The sequence below is a fragment of the Pipistrellus hanaki genome (assembly GCF_964339955.1).
Source record: "Pipistrellus hanaki genome assembly, chromosome: 9".
Lineage (NCBI taxonomy): Eukaryota > Metazoa > Chordata > Mammalia > Chiroptera > Vespertilionidae > Pipistrellus > Pipistrellus hanaki.
In genome coordinates, this window is record NC_140511.1 from 46,157,278 (window position 1) to 46,172,832 (window position 15,555).

General features: G+C 48.7%; 1 protein-coding gene across 1 annotated transcript in view; it reads left to right on the plus strand.

Annotated features, from left to right (window-relative positions):
• The window catches only part of DNHD1 (dynein heavy chain domain 1), a 56,902-nt gene that overhangs the window by 35,624 nt on the left and 5,723 nt on the right, over window positions 1-15,555 (plus strand). The window contains 15 exon segments of the mRNA XM_084895673.1: window positions 543-2,154; window positions 2,251-2,540; window positions 2,829-3,033; window positions 3,112-3,214; window positions 6,073-6,315; window positions 6,569-6,751; window positions 6,897-7,328; window positions 7,544-8,200; window positions 11,997-12,312; window positions 12,552-12,704; window positions 12,880-13,058; window positions 13,189-14,148; window positions 14,344-14,530; window positions 14,735-14,851; window positions 14,938-15,139. Coding sequence (XP_084751799.1) covers window positions 543-2,154; window positions 2,251-2,540; window positions 2,829-3,033; window positions 3,112-3,214; window positions 6,073-6,315; window positions 6,569-6,751; window positions 6,897-7,328; window positions 7,544-8,200; window positions 11,997-12,312; window positions 12,552-12,704; window positions 12,880-13,058; window positions 13,189-14,148; window positions 14,344-14,530; window positions 14,735-14,851; window positions 14,938-15,139 — 5,839 coding nt within the window.

A 15,555-nucleotide genomic window follows, 5' to 3' on the forward strand; every position in this document is an offset into this window, starting at 1 on the left:
TTTACAAGCATCTCAGCTTCCAAACTTTCCTATTCATTAAACTTCAGCTAATGAATAATTGGCCATAAAGGTAGGATTTGGGGGAGAAGAGAGAAGAAATTACTCACTTTTAGGGAGAGTGTGTGGGAGAGAGAACAACTGAGACGTGACCAAAACCCAGCACATCAGATGCACAAAATTCCTTCAGAATCCTATGCGTTCAGAAGCAAACTGAGCAAGGCAGGGATAGAGGAACAAGGTGACACTGCCATGTGGACTCAAACATGTCCTCACCGCTATTCTTTTTATTATTATTATTATTATTATTTAATATATTTTATTGATTTTTTACAGAGAGGAAGAGAGAGGGATAGAGAGTTAGAAACATCGATGAGAGAGAATCATCGATCAGCTGCCTCTTGCACTCCCCCTTCTGGGGATATGCCTGCAACCAAGGTACATGCCCTTGACCGGAATCAAACCTGCGACCTTTCAGTCCGCAGGCCAACTATCCACTGAGCCAAACAGGTTTCGGCCTCACCGCTATTCTTAATGTCCCACAGACCCAGAGAAGAGCTGCCAGCCGGTGTTGGAGGCTCTACGCCAGGCCATGAATGGCACTGTGTGTGCCCACAGCACCTTGGAACTGCAGACACTACAGCCTATAGTCAACTTCCTTGCCACAGCTACAGTGCCAGGCTTCTGTGAGTGCCCACTGTGTCCCCGCCTCTTCCGGCTGTTTACAGTGCTAGCCCTGGCCGACATGAACCAGGCCACGCTGCTGAGCAGGCACACACCTATCATCCAGGCCTGGCTTGAACGCTTCCACTGTGTGGAGAGGGAGGGTGTTCTAGCAAGAGCCCTGGTCTGTGCCTCCATGGAGGCCTGGGAGATTGTGGGCAGCTGTTTTTTGCCCTCACCCCTCCACCCACATTACCGCTTCTCCCTGCACTCTGTGAGCCAACTATTGGGAAGCCTGCAGCTGCTGCCAACCAGAACGGGCTCCCGAGGTTTTCTGGACTATCCCAACCACCAGGAGCACTTGCGCCGGGTGTCGGGCTTGCGCGGCACCCGCCTGATAACTATGATGGCCATGCGCAACATGGTGCGCCTTTGGCTGCATGAGGCGCAGAGAACCTTCTGTGATCGGCTGGACAGCCCTAGGGAACGTGACCACTGTGCCAAGCTGCTCCTAGAAGTAGCTCAGAGTGTCTTTTGCTGTGCGCCAGTGTTCCAAAGCCTGGAAAAGGGCCATGAAGAGGAGGAGGAGCTGGGAGAGGAGGAGGAGGAGGAGGAGAGGGTGCCTGAAGTGGAGTCGGAAGGGGAGTTGGCTCAGTGGGAGGACTTATGCAATAGCAGCAGTGAGACAGAAGAGGAGGACACTTGTGACCTTTGGGTCACCCCAGGCCCACCCTCCGGCTACTCAAGTCGTGTGTCATCCATTGCCGCAGTAGAGAGGGAGAGCACAGAGAACATAAGTCAAACGATAAATCAGGAGGAAAACACAAGGGCCTCCACTTACAAACTTCAAATAAAGAGATTCAAGAATGGGTCGCAGAAGTCATTCCAGTTGGACCAGGACTTACCCCTATTGCTATCAGTGCTACTACTCTGTCCCCAGGAAAAGCCCTCAGACCTGATCTTTAGTCAGGAGCTAACAGTGGGTTACAACTCTGAGAGCCCCAACATGTACCTGGAACGGCAGTGGGAGAGCCTGGAGGAGCAGCTGGCCACGTCTGCCGCTCAGCTAAAGCTGAATCCCCACCTTGCCCGGTGCCACTCAATGGCCCAGCATGTGGCCCGCCTGGTCCGGGTGCTGGCCAGGCCCCGGCAGCATGGCCTTCTGCTCTCAGAGGCTCTGGGCACTGGGCGCTGTACTGCCATCATTCTGGCAGCTAACATTTGTCAGGCCCGTATCTTCTACCTGCCATGTCAGCCAGAGAAGGCCATTCTCCAGTGTCTACGGGATGCCAGCTGGCATGCTGGCGTGTTAGGTCAGCCAGTAGCCCTTCTGGTGCCCAACGGTGTGGATCTTACCACTCTTCATCGTCTGCTGGCCTTGGCAAGCTCAGGCAGTTTCCCTGACCAGTACACAGAAGCACAGCTGGAAAAAATTGAAGAACATGTCCTCAAAGATGTCAAGCAGACCACCAGGAAGGAAATGCTTTTGCAGAGGTGAGGCCAAGAGCCCTATTCTAGGGGCAGCTCTGCTCTTTTTCCATTCTGGCCAAAAGGCCAAAAAGAAAAGTAGGGGTTTCTGTGAGGGCTCAGAAGGTCAGAGCTAAGGGTTCAGGATTGGGACTGGGACATGCATGGGCAAATAGAGATTAAGGGGAGGACAGTATCTGAGCTCTTGGCCCACAGGTTCTACCAACAAGTATGCAGCCACCTGCACATGTTCATCCTGATTGGAGATGACCAGGCCCACAAACAACTGCCCTCCACCCTTTTCTGGAGACTCTTCACCAGCATTGACCACTATGAACCCTGGGACCAAGACTCCCTGATCAGTGTGGCTCGGCACCATCTGAACAGTGCTCAGAATCTACCGCTTGATGATGGTGAGCACTTTCTACTTGTCTGTGCCTCATCTCAAATAGACTCTGTATAGGATTATTAGTTAGCTCTCTCTCTCTCTCTCTCTCTCTCTCTCTCTCTCTCTCTCTCTCTTTCTCTCTTTCTTTCACACATACACACACACACACACACACACACACACACACACACACACACACCTAGTGAATCCCCTTCACTTTTTCTGCCCTCTTTTCAGTGCCAGGAGAAGGCCCCTTTCTTTTCCCATTCCTCTACAAACTCACTAGCCCAGGCTAAAGTCATGCCTGTTGCAGATACCTTGAAGTACCCAGACCTCCAGGCCTCAATTCCCAGTTTGGCCAAAGCCATGGCTTTCATCCACCTTTCGGCTGCCAGCTACCATGGGCACCTGTGCCCTGAATTGCCACTCGTCACCCCCAAGACCTTCTTAGACTTCCTGGAGACCTTCATGCTGCTGAAACAACAGATGATCCTACAGATGAAGAACAAGGCTCAGCGGTGAGTGGTCCCATTCCCTGTCCTGTACCTCATTCTGCTCCTGGGTCAGATACACTGACTGGGTCACTGTATCTCCAGGTTCAACAATGCCCTGGAGAATCTGACAGCAATATTTGAGCGACACAATGTCCAAACCAACCAGGTCACCGTGATGAAACGGGAGATGAAAGACTCCTACAAGGTAAGAGGGAGAAGACTATGGTCCAATAATGCAGGAGCCCCAAAGGGGACTTTGGAGGAACCAACCAAACTGAACCTTAGTTCTTGACCCTGGAGAGTCCCCCTTCCCCCATGAGGTCTCTCTGCTCCATGCTGATCCAAAACTCCCCATAACACATCTGAGACCTGGCTGATTCTTCTAAACGCATGAAACCCAAGTGTAGCTTCCGGTTTCCCCTAGTAGCTTGACTGTGTGAAGTTCAGAATGCTCCCCAAGGTCTTTGTAGATTCCATTAGGAATGGGGCAGGGATTACAGTCTCGTGGTCACCTCTCCCTCTGAGCCTCCTCTTTTCCTGAATGCTCTATCAGTATCAGATCTGTTGCTCATTCACTCAGTAGCCAAGATAAGTGTGTGCTTCTCTCAATATTCCCCACCCCAAGAAATGGCACTATCCATTCACTTAGTCATTTAAGCCAAATCCCAGAAGTTATTCTGGATAACTCTCTTTCTTTTCTCTCTCATATTCAGTTGGTTCATTTATTCATTACTGTACTCAACAAAAATTAAAGTCCACATTTTTTGTCCAGGCATTCATTAATATTTATGTCAATGTCTACATCAGTGGTCAGCAAATTGCGACTCACAAGCCACATGTGGCTCGCGAGCCTCAGTTTGCCCCTCTGTCGACTAGTTTGCCAACCACTGGTCTACATCTACATATTATGTTTACATCTAGTTGGATAGATATATAGATAAATAGGTAGGTAAATGATAGATAGATAGATAGATAGATAGATAGATAGATAGATAGATAGATAGATATAGAATCATTGCCACAAGTTTCTGAGGTAGCCATTCCCTTTCCCTCCCGTGTCCCCCCCCCCCCCATTTTACAGATGAGAAAACTGAAATCCAGAGAGCTTTAGAATGAGCATCAAATGAGATCTTACATGTAAAGCATTTAAAAATGCTAGCACATAATAAGAGTGTCAATAAATGTTAACTACTATTACTATTAGGTGAGAGTGCCTCCTAATAAGAAAGATAAGGCATTGTCTTAGCTTTTATGGTGCCTAGTTTACTGGAAGATATAAATGAGTCCAAGTAATTAAAAGTGTGTAATGACAGAGTAAGTCCAGGATACTCTGAAGTATTAAAAAAAAAAACAAAAAAAAAACTTTCTAAAGAAAGCATGCCCTGGCCGGTTTGGCTCAGTGGATAGAGCGTCGGCCTGCAGACTCAGGGGTCCCAGATTCAATTCTGGTCAAGGGAATGTACTTTGGTTGCGGTCACATCCCCAGTGGGGGGTGTGCAGGAGGTGGCTGATTGATGTTTCTCTCTCATTGGTGTTTCTAACTCTCCCTCTCCCTTTCTCTTAATAAAATATATTTTTTTAAAAAGAAAGAAAGCATAGTGCCAAAGAAGGCACTCAAAAACATTTTTTAAATATGTAAACAAATGAATGTAGTACATCAAAGTTGATAGCTGAAGATTAAGTAAGATTTTGCATAAATGGGGGTGGAGAGGAAGAATGTCACAGGCTGAAGTAACAGCATATGCAAAATTCCAGACGCAAAAGAATGTGTGCCACATTGGAGGAACTGAAAGTCAGAAATGACTGGAGAGTAGAGTAATGGGAAAGGAAAAGGAGGAGAAGTTGCAATGATGAGTAGAGGCTTTCTGGTCATTGAGGCATTGTGAACCAAATGAAAGAATGGTAGGTGTGGTACGGGACATGATGATGATGATATTTGGTTTTTAAAAAACCAATCAGGCTCCAGCATGGAAAATGATTAGAGGAGGGGATTAAGAGTAGAAGCCATGCCCTAACTGGTTTGGCTGAGTGGATAGAGCGTCTGCCTGCGGACTGAAGGGTCCCAGGTTCAATTCCGGTCAAGGGCATGTACCTTGGTTGGGGGCACATCCCCAGTGGGGGGTGTGCAGGAGGCAGCTGGTCAATGTTTCTCTCTCATCGATGATTCTAGCTCTCTATCCCTCTCCTTTCCTCTCTGTAAAAAAATCAATAAAGTATTTAAAAAAAAAGAAAAAGAGTAGAAGCCAGTATAGAAGGTAAGAGTGAAGAAAGCATAGGCATAGGTGATGGATATTGGGGATGGGAATAGACATGAGAGACATTAGGAGGTATAATTGAAAGGAAATACATAGGGTTTGAGGGAAAGAGAAGAGATGGAGTCAGGATAGCAATTAGGCTTGGGAAACTTGGGTTTATCTTGCCACAATTCTACGAAAAAGAACACATGAATAGATGAGTAAAATTGCAAGAGATCTGAGGAGGCCAATATATACTTTTTTCGACATGTGGAGTCTGAGGGGCCTGTGAGACAATGAAGAGGAAGTTCCTACTAAGCAGATGGATACAAGGGTGAAGGGTTTGGGGGAAAATATGGCTAGAGATAGAGACTTGGGAGTTGTTAAAGTATAAATGGCAATAAAAGCCATGAGATTAGGGAGGGCACATTGAAATATGGGGTGAGGAGAGAAGGGGTCCTGAAAAAATTGCTGAGGAATATTTAAGGGGTGACAGAGGAAAAGCCTGAGAAAGAGCAGCCACAGAAGTTGGAGAAAGCCAAAGGAGAACACGGTATCATGAAACTCAGGGGGGAGGAAATGTTTCAAGAGGAAGAGAACTGTCTCTGTGACAAATGCCACTAATGGGTCTTATAAGAGAAAAGGGTAGCAAAATGGTGAAACATGTAGGCATTGAATTCAGATTGCCCGGATCTGTATGACGGGTCAGGAGAAGCCTGATGGGGCTGCATCGTCACTCACAGACCAGGAAGTGACAGCTCCAGAGCTCAGTCTATATCAGTGGCTTACTTGGAGTTCAACTTGATCACTCTGACTATAAAGTGAAGAGTGTCCTGGAGTCCCAAGCCCATGGAGTCTTCCCTGGAGTATTCCCCCCATCTGGTCTAGGATCTGGAGTTGCAGCCTGGGTCTCTGTTCACAGCAAATCAACTTATTGCGTAAGCAACTAGAGCAAAGCAAGATCCTGTACAGGCGGCAACTGGCAGAGTGTAAGCAGCAGGAGATCCTCATTAGGAACCTGACCAAGCAGTGGGATGCCCTGCGGGCTCAGCATGAGGCCTTCCTGGAGCAGGTGGGCTCTTCCTGTCGCCTGCCCTGAACTGCTCTTCTCTCGGGAGAAGACAGCTCCTGATAGGATGCCCAGGGGAGAGGATGGGGTGATTTGCCATGGAGTCTCCTGGGGGAGGGGACAACAGTAATGAGATGGCTTGAGGAATGGCCCCTTTATGGGGGCTCCTAAGAGGAGAAGATCCCTCTTGACCATACCTTGAACAAAGAGGGCACTTTTAAGAACTCACTTCAGGAGTGAACTTGTCCTCGTTTAGATGGGCAAGGCATTTCTTGGGCCCCTGAGCCAGCTGAAGGTGACTGATTTTGAGGAGATACGAAGCTACCGAGCGCCACCGGAATCTGTGATCCGGGTGACCAATGCACTGTGTGACCTGTTCCACCGTGAAAGAGGCTGGGCCAGTGCCAAGCAGCTGTTATGCACCGAAGATTTTTATCAGGTAGGGAGTGTGGGCCATCCTGGATGAGGAGAGCAGAGGTGTAAAAGGGACACTTGACAAGGTAAGAATGTTGGAGGAAGGTTCCGAGTATCTATGTCATCCTCCCCTCCTCCCCCTCCATTCCTTTGAACATAAACTCTCCCAGGAGCTGGTGTTCTTCCCCAAGGAGAAGATGACAGACTCAGAGATAATAAACTTACGGGCTATCCTGAAGGCTCCAGGTATGAGTGACGCAGCTTTGCGTGCAGTAAGCGCACCTGCAGCAAGCCTGGCCGCCTGGCTCTGGGCTGTTCTGCGCTACAGGCTGGCACAACTCCGAGGACTGCCCACAGGCCTGCTGCTGCGGCAGATAGAGGCGACACTGGCTCGGGAGCAGGCGCAACTGGCCCACTACCAGTTCCAGATTAAGGAGACCCTGGAGCGCAATCTGGCCCTGACTAAGCAGCTGGAAGCTATCCAGGTTTCCCACGGCCATCTGGCAGAGAGGTTCAGTTGGACTCAGACTGACCAGTCATACCAGTGGCCCATAAAGTCTGCATTGCTTGCGCCCATGCATTCCTGGACTTCGGAGCTCCAGGTAACCAGCTCCTCCCAGATGTCCCCCCAAAGTTCATTTCTGTACCACTGCCCGCATTTCTCCTCCTCTCAGTGCCCTCCTTGCCTCCCTCTGTCTCACTCTGCCCCCTTGCCATGCTTTCCTCCATATCCTGCCTTGCCCCTTTTCTGCTAGACCCTCTGCCTCTACCCTCCTCACAGGCCTGCATGCCCTCTGGTTTTTCCCTTCCACACTAGAAGTTGAAGAGGCAGTGCCTGACCGTGTTTGGCGATGCCCTCCTGTGTTCAGCTGCCATCGTTTACCTGGGTCCCTTCCCACCGTTACGGCGCCAGGAGCTGCTGGCTAAGTGGCTGGCTCTGTGTAAGGGCTTTCAGGAGACTCTGGGCCCAGACGACGTGGCACAGGCCCTGAAGCAGAATCAGAAACCTGTCATCAGGCCACCAAAAAAGCCCCTGCTCTCCACGTGCTCTTCCTTCAGCCTTCTGTCCTTACTGAGCTCTGAATCCGAACAGTTCCAGTGGGACCGAGACCTGAAGCCCCAGGTGAAGTCAGCTCGCCTGGCAGCCCTGCTTCTGCGAAGTCGCACCCACTACTTCAGCTGCCGTTGGCCTCTGGTGCTTGACCCCAACAAGCAGGCCCTCATGTGGCTGAACCCACTGCCTCTGGAACATGCTAGATTGCTGACCCCAGGTCCCACGGAGGACGGAGGTAACGCCAGGGATGATGATCATAGGGTTTCTCGGGCGTCTGGAACTGCCCGGCACCGGAGCCACAGTGATATTTCCTTTCATAATTACATTTTTGTGGCCAAGGAACCCCAGATTTCACCAGCCTATTCAATTAGGTCACATTTACATCTTTTGGCCCAAATGGCAATGATTCTGAACCTATGTGTCTGACCAGTCCATGATCTTCCACTTCCCTGGTTGGCTTAGCACTGCTGGAAACTTGGCTAACAGCTCAGAGCTTTACCATCCAAATTTGTCCCCATGTCCAGGAATTCTGGGGAAGTATTTCTATTGGCTCTGCTTGGGTCAGAGACCCATCTGGGTGGAGTATGAGAAGGAACATTTTCTAAGGGAAGGGAGGGTGTTTATTTCCCAGAAGAAGGGGTTAGGGATGAGAATAGCAGATATCTCTAACAGGAGGTGTATGATAAAGGGGTCTGTTTCATAGGCTCTATAATCAGACTGTCTGGGTCATTCATTTGTCTCTTGCTAGCTGTTGACCTAAGGCAGTGGTTCTCAACCTTCCTAATGCCGCGACCCTTTAATACAGTTCCTCATGTTGTGGTGACCCCCAACCATAAAATTATTTTCATTGCTACTTCATAACTGTAATTGTGCTACTGTTATGAATCATAATGTAAGTATCTGTGTTTTGCGGTGGTCTTAGGCGACCCCTCTGAACAGGTTGTTCGACCCCCAAAGGGGTCGGGACCCACAGGTTGAGAACCTCTGACCTAAGGCAAGTTACTTAATCTCTCTAAGTCTGTTTATTTGGCAATAAATTTAGGGTCTTAGTTATATCCATCTCATAAAGTGTTGTGAGTATTAAGTATGGTAATTCACATAAAATGGTTTCGCACAGTGCCTAATACACAGGGTGTCCCCCCAAAATGTACATACACTTTAATAGTTGTTAGCCCAATTTTGAAAATGAAATTTATTTTAATAAACACCGCCTTTAGAATTATTCTAAGTGTGTATACATTTTTTGGGGGGTGAGGGGGGAACACTCTATATAATAAGTTCTCCAAAACATTAGTCTTTATTACTACTAATATATTACTGCTACCATTATTACAGTCCTTCCCTTGGCTATTCAGCACTACTTTCCATTGTGTCCATGCACCATTATAAAACTTCCCATTATATAACAATCACATGTGTAACTCATTTGAATTCACCACCTAACAGACACTCTTTAATTCTGAGACCAGGAACTCTGAATGCTATTCATTGCTCTTGATTAGATTTGGATGTGGGTCCTTGTGATTTCTTAACCTATGGTAGATTACATGCCATCTCACCAAACCAACATACCTGATATACAAAATGAAGCAAAATCAAATCAAGATAACTGCTATAAACTTCCTGCTTAGAACCTGGGCAAGGGTAAGAAACACTCTATTTTAGTCTCTAGCTTGTACTGTGTATCAGATAGAGAGATAGTAAGACAAATAATTAGCATTATTTCACTGGCTACGGAATTCTTAGACAGCCAGGTCAGCTGCCCGGGGTTCTGATAACTAGTGTAATTTTCTTTTCCCATTGCCCTCAGGGCTACCTATGAAAGGAAAGTGGAGTAAGAAGTCCCCTGTTTGTAGCTGTTCTGCCTTAAATGTATAGGAACTTAGGATTTGCCTTAAAATTAAACAGACCCAGATAATTTGTTACCAGATGGGAGGTTTTTCTGGCTAACCCCCTTAAATAGCTCATCTTTTTACTACAGATTTCATTCATAAGGACTCTATTAGCTATTATTAGAGAATGCAAGAAACCTTGGTACATTCTCAGTCTTGAGTTTAAATCATAACTTCTAGCTTCTGTCTCTTAACATTGATTCTGGGGGCTCCACCAATTTCACTAAGCTTTGGTGTAATTGTCACACATCTAAATCTCGGCCTTGACCTCAGAGCTGTAAGTAAGAAAATAGTCTGGGTAGTGAGCGGAGGCTGGTTGGCCATGAAATTTAGCCCCTAGTACTTTGGGCTGTATCCAAATCCAAAGGATTTATCTTTGTTAAGTAGGGAGTGCATGGAGAGAGGTGCTTGGGATGGACCTAGAGAATCAGGAAGCTCATAATTTCCTATTCCATGCAACATGAGTTAGAGGATCATTTTTACAACTCAGTCAGAGATTTGACTGTCTTATCATCTGTGGTCTGAAATTGCTTGATATGAGCAGAAAGGAATTTCCTTAAACTTTCTCTCATCTAAGTAGAGAAGTAGCTAGCACACTCCAATATCTTCTAATAAATCCACTAAAGTTCGGTGAGCACATGGTCTAAGTCTCATGAGATAAAGCAGCTTCTTACCTACCACACAGCCCAGCCACCTTCCCAGTAGGGAAAGTGGCTTCCTCCAACCTCCACCGTGCTGAATCAGTTAGGAATGCTCACTGCCAGTAACAAAAACCCAACTTACCATGGCTTAAACAAACAGGGATGTGTTTAGCTCACATTATTATTATTTTTTTAAATATATTTTATTGATTTTGTACAGAGAGGAAGGGAGATAGAGAGAAACATCGATGAGAGAGAGTTATCGATCAGCTGCCTCTTGCACACCCCCTACTGGGGATCTGCCCGCAACCAAGGTACATGCCCTTGACCAGAATCGAACCCGGGACCCTTCAGTCCCCAAGCCGACGCTCTATCCATTGAACCAAACCGGTCCCGGCAATGTTTAGCTCACATTATAATAAGTATGAGATAAGTACAGGGCTTCCATGTTGCCTTCAAGCACCCAAATTCTTCCATCTTTCTGCTCTATGGTCTTTAGCATGTTGGATTATCACGTTGTAGTGGATTGAATGGTGGACCCCCAAAATATATATCCACATCCTAACCCCTGGAACCTATGAAAATGATCTTATTTGGAAAAAGAGCATCTGCAGATGTAATTAAGAACTTTGAAATGAAACCACTCTAGATTGAGTTGATCATATATGTAATGGCTAGTATCCTTATAAGAGAGAGAAGAGCCTGGCCGGCATGACTCAGTGGTTAAGTGTTGACCTATGAACCAGGAGGTCATGGTTTGATTCCCAGTCAGGACACATGCCTGGGTTTCGGGCTCCGTCCCCAGTGTGAGGCATGCAGGAGGCAGCCAATGAATGATTCTCTCTCATCACTGTTGTTTCAATCTCTCTATAACTCTCCCTTCCTCTCTGAAATAAATAAAAAGTAAAATTTAAAAAAAAAAAAAAAGGAGAGAAGAGAAGGCACAAGTACACAGAGGGAAAGCCATGTGAAGATGGAGACAAATAGCAGAGTTATGTAGGTACAAGCCAAGGAACTCCTGAAGCCACTGGAAGCTGGAGGAGACAAGGAAGGAATCTTCCTTAAAGCCAGTACCTTGATTTTGGACTTCTGGCTCCCAGACCTATGAGAGATAAGTTTCTATTGTTTTAAGCCACTGTATTTGTGATAATCTGTTACCTAGTTGGCTGCTATCCCTCCAAGCATCATGTCAGAGTCGCTGATAGTCATTCCATTTGTCAGGAAAACAAAAGTTCTTTCAGAAGTCTGAATAGCCAGATGTGGTAGGCAGAATTTTGGCTCTCGTGACCTTTCTCCCCCCTCTCCCCGGTGTTACACTTACGAGCACTGATTTCTGTATTAGTGACGACTCTTTTAGTTGTTAGTCACAGATTAGCTTTGGCAAAAAAGGGAAATGCACTGACTCTTCTACCCACAGAAAGGCAGAGATGGGTCAATTTCAGGGCTGACCAGAATCCCTCCCTGGAATTTTAGAGTAATAATAACCATAAGCTGATATTTATTGACTGCTTACGAGGTGCCAGCTAAGTGCTTCCTATGTGCTATTTCATGTCATCTTCACAGTAACCTTTCAGGGCTCCCTGATAGCAACCCCATTTTGCAGATAAGGAAACTGAGTCCCAAGGAACCTAAGCGACGTTCCTCATGAGATGGAGCCCTTGGGTGGGCAGTGCTCCCTAGCAGGCTAATTCCTCCTCTGAGAAGAGCTCCCCTGCATCTTTCTGCACAGGGAAGGGCGACAGAAGTCAAGAGTATAAAGAGGATGCAGAGGAGGAAGATGACGACAGTGAAAAGAGTTCCAAGGCAGAGGAAAATGGAAAGGAGGAGGTGATAGACAAGGAAGAGAAGCAAGAAGAGCAAGAGAACAAGGAGGATGAGGCAGAGAGCCAGGAGTCAAGGCCAGCCTCTGACACCCAGTCTCCGCCCTTTCCCTACCTCAGTGTACTCTCAGGCTCTGACCCAGACCTGGGTCCTCAGCTCCTGGAGGCAGCTGCCAAAGGTAAGAACTGATCCTTGCCCACCACATCTCCCTTCTGTCCTCCCCCAACTCTGTGGACCCACAGGCTTCTCACAGCCCAGTCTGACCTCAGCTCCCACTTTCATCCTGGGCACTAACTCTGTTCAAGAGCCCTGAGGGAGCCTTGCTCAGTCAGAGAGAAGCTCATCAGAGCCAGATTTTGCACATGGAGGGCCTGGTGCTGGCACGGTGGGTAGAGAGTCCTTGCTTCCCCCTCACAGGCCTGCCTGTGCTACTGACCAATGTGGAGCTGGGACTAAGGTGCCAAGAACTGCCATGGCTACTGCAGCGGGAGCAGCTGAGCCCACCCCAGGTGCAGCCTGGCTTCTGTCTCTACCTGAGTACCACCCTCCCCCTTGGTGCCTTGAAAAAAGGTGAGGGCCAGTGGGTAAGTTGCTAGCACAGCTTTGTGGACATACTAGGCCCCCAGCTTCACTCAGTCTGGCCCGGAACGGGCTCAGGACTACAGCAGGGAACCACACTCTCTGTGCACCCCATCCTCTGGCTCTGCCAAGGGAAAGGGTCAAGGGTCTCCCATATCACCCCAAGTGCTAGGTTGTGAACTGCTGAAAGTGCTGAATGTGTTGGATCTGGGTCTGAACATGGACATCCTAGAAGAGCAGATGCTGCATGAAATCCTGTGCATGGAGTGTCCCAAGTTCGAGAGCCGCTGGCAGAACCTCCAGATGAGAACCTTGGATACCCTTGAAGTTGTGGAGGCTGTTCAGGTGCTCAGGGGACTGCCATATGGGCTGGGATGAGCTTGGCAGGGGCCCAGGTATGGGGGTGGAGAAGAGTGGAGACTGCAGGGGACTGTGGGGGAAAGGGACAAATCCATGCAACAATGACTGTGTGCAGGAGCGGCTCCTGCTGAGGCTGCTGTACAAGAAACCAAATGATCATCATCTAGTCAAGTTCCTGCGGGGCATGGTAAGGGACCAGGCAGAAGTATGTCAACTGCTTGCCTACCGCGAGGAGCTAGAAGACCTGAAGCTGCAGGAGATGCTACAGTGGGTACCCTATCAGCAGGTGGTCCAGCACGGGATAGCCATTATCAGGGCCCTTAGCCCACTGCAAGACCTGCTGCCACCTTTCCGTATGAGCCCAGAGAACTGGCTGGCAGCCACCAAGCGGGCTCTAAACAGCATGAAGCAGTGTGAGAACCATCCGGGGAAGGACTTAAACAGCCATCTGCTACAGCTGAAGGCACGGCTGACCCGCCAGCTGCTGGACAGCATGGTGGATGCGCTGGGCCTGACCCACATGCCCTTGGTAGGTGCCTTGGGTGCTCTGGCGCTGCTGTGTGAGACAAGGAAGGCACCACTTCTGGAGAGGCTGGCACTCTGGCCTGGACTGGAAGCCTCTCCCAGCATGGGCTCTAGCAAGCCAATCCCAGGTGTGGCTCGACCAGCCTGGCTAGGGATGAGAGCCTGGCACGAATGTGGAATGTTAGAGCTGCTGCCCCCATTCTCGGGGCTGCGTGTATCCCTGGCAGGCCACTCCAGTGTTTGGCAGTCTTACCTGTCCCTGTCATCCACAGTGCTGGGGCCTGCACCTGGGCCTGATCTACTCAGCCTCCTCCAAAAGCTGGTCCTGTGGCGTGTGCTGAAACCCGAGTGCCTTGCAGGTGCCCTGGCAGACTTCACCACCAGCCTCCTGGGCCGGCCCCTGGATGAGAATCTGGGTCCTTCCACCATACCCTTTGAACAGAGTCAGGCTACTCAGCCCCTGCTGGTCTTGTTGCCACCACCTGGTCACCCCACAGCCACTTTGCATCCCCTGGCTGTCATCCAGAAACTGGCTGACCAGCATGAGCAGGTTTGAACCAACCTCTTGGCCACAAAGCAACCAGGCTCCTATGGGCTAGAATGGGGTGGGAATGGCGTCCCAACATTCTCATGGACGTTTCTGGCTTACTCGGAGACTTTTGGGGTCATTGTGGTGTTACTCTGAGTCCCTTGGGGCACCCCAGTATCACCTTGAGTTGTTCTGACATCTCTCTGTGGTTCTCAGGGGCAGAAACATCTGGAGGTGATAGCCTTGGGCTCTGAGGCCTGGAACCCAGTCTCTGATGTGGTCAGCACTCTATACCAGGCTATGTACAAAGGGCACTGGCTGGTGCTGGAGAACTGTCACCTGATGCCTCACTGGCCAAAAGAGCTGCTACAGCCCTTGCTGCGACTGCTGGATGGAGCCGAGGGTGGGTTTGTTGCTGAAAGATCATTCTTAGGACCCTTTCCTACACTTGGGCCTAAGCTTGAACTCTCAGGTCTCATGACCAATCCCTAGCTTCAAGCCTGTCCCCTGTATCTGACTCCTGAACCCTTAGCCTCAAGTCCAATCTCTAGACTTGTCTGACCCTCTTTACCCAGTGATTAATTTCAGACCCATGTCCTTCCCTTAGTAGTCTCAGACCTGGAGTCAGAACTGCTTTTAGCCTCATCTGCAAGCAGGAATATGGTCCACAAAGACTTCCGTCTTTGGCTTATTGCATCTGCAGAGTCTATTGCTTCCTTACCAGGTAAGGAGCCCCGCCCCAAAGGCTCTCAGATGGAAGAGGAGAGGGCAATTGTTCTGTGCTGATTCAGCACTCTCCTTCCTCTCCAGCTGTGCTGACTCATCACTGCATGCCTGTTTTCTGGGAGCAGTCCCTGGAACTGGGCCATGTCTTGCTTGACAATGTGGAGCTAGCCCAGCAAGAACTCCATGTGCAACCCCTTACCAGGACAATGCCTCTGCTCGTCTTACATGGCCTCCTACTTCACAGGCAGCTCTATGGAATGAAGCTGCAGGCACACAGGGGCCACTGGTGAGGACCACACCCATTCTACTCAGTCAGTCAGTCCCGAAGCTGCTGGTGTGTGTTTCTTGGTATCTAGAAGGATTTTAGGAATCTGGAGAAGGGCTGCTGTAAATTATTAAAAAGCCTGGAGATGGAACATAATTTTGGAAGGCATTTTGGGGGGCCAGAGAAGACTTAACTAAAGAAACCAAGTCCAAGTCCTTCTGTAACTCTAGACCCCTTGCTTTTTATTAACACAAATTGTCCAAGGGCAAAGTAGATATACAAATCAAAGGCAAGATTTAGTATACAGAATCCATTGTCAGATTGGGGGAACTGCCTATGGCTGTTCAGGTGTTTGGCCAGTAGGAGGCAATAACATGTAGAGTAAAATGCCCTTGACTGTCTGGCAGCAAGGAATCATCTATCCAAATATCTTTAGG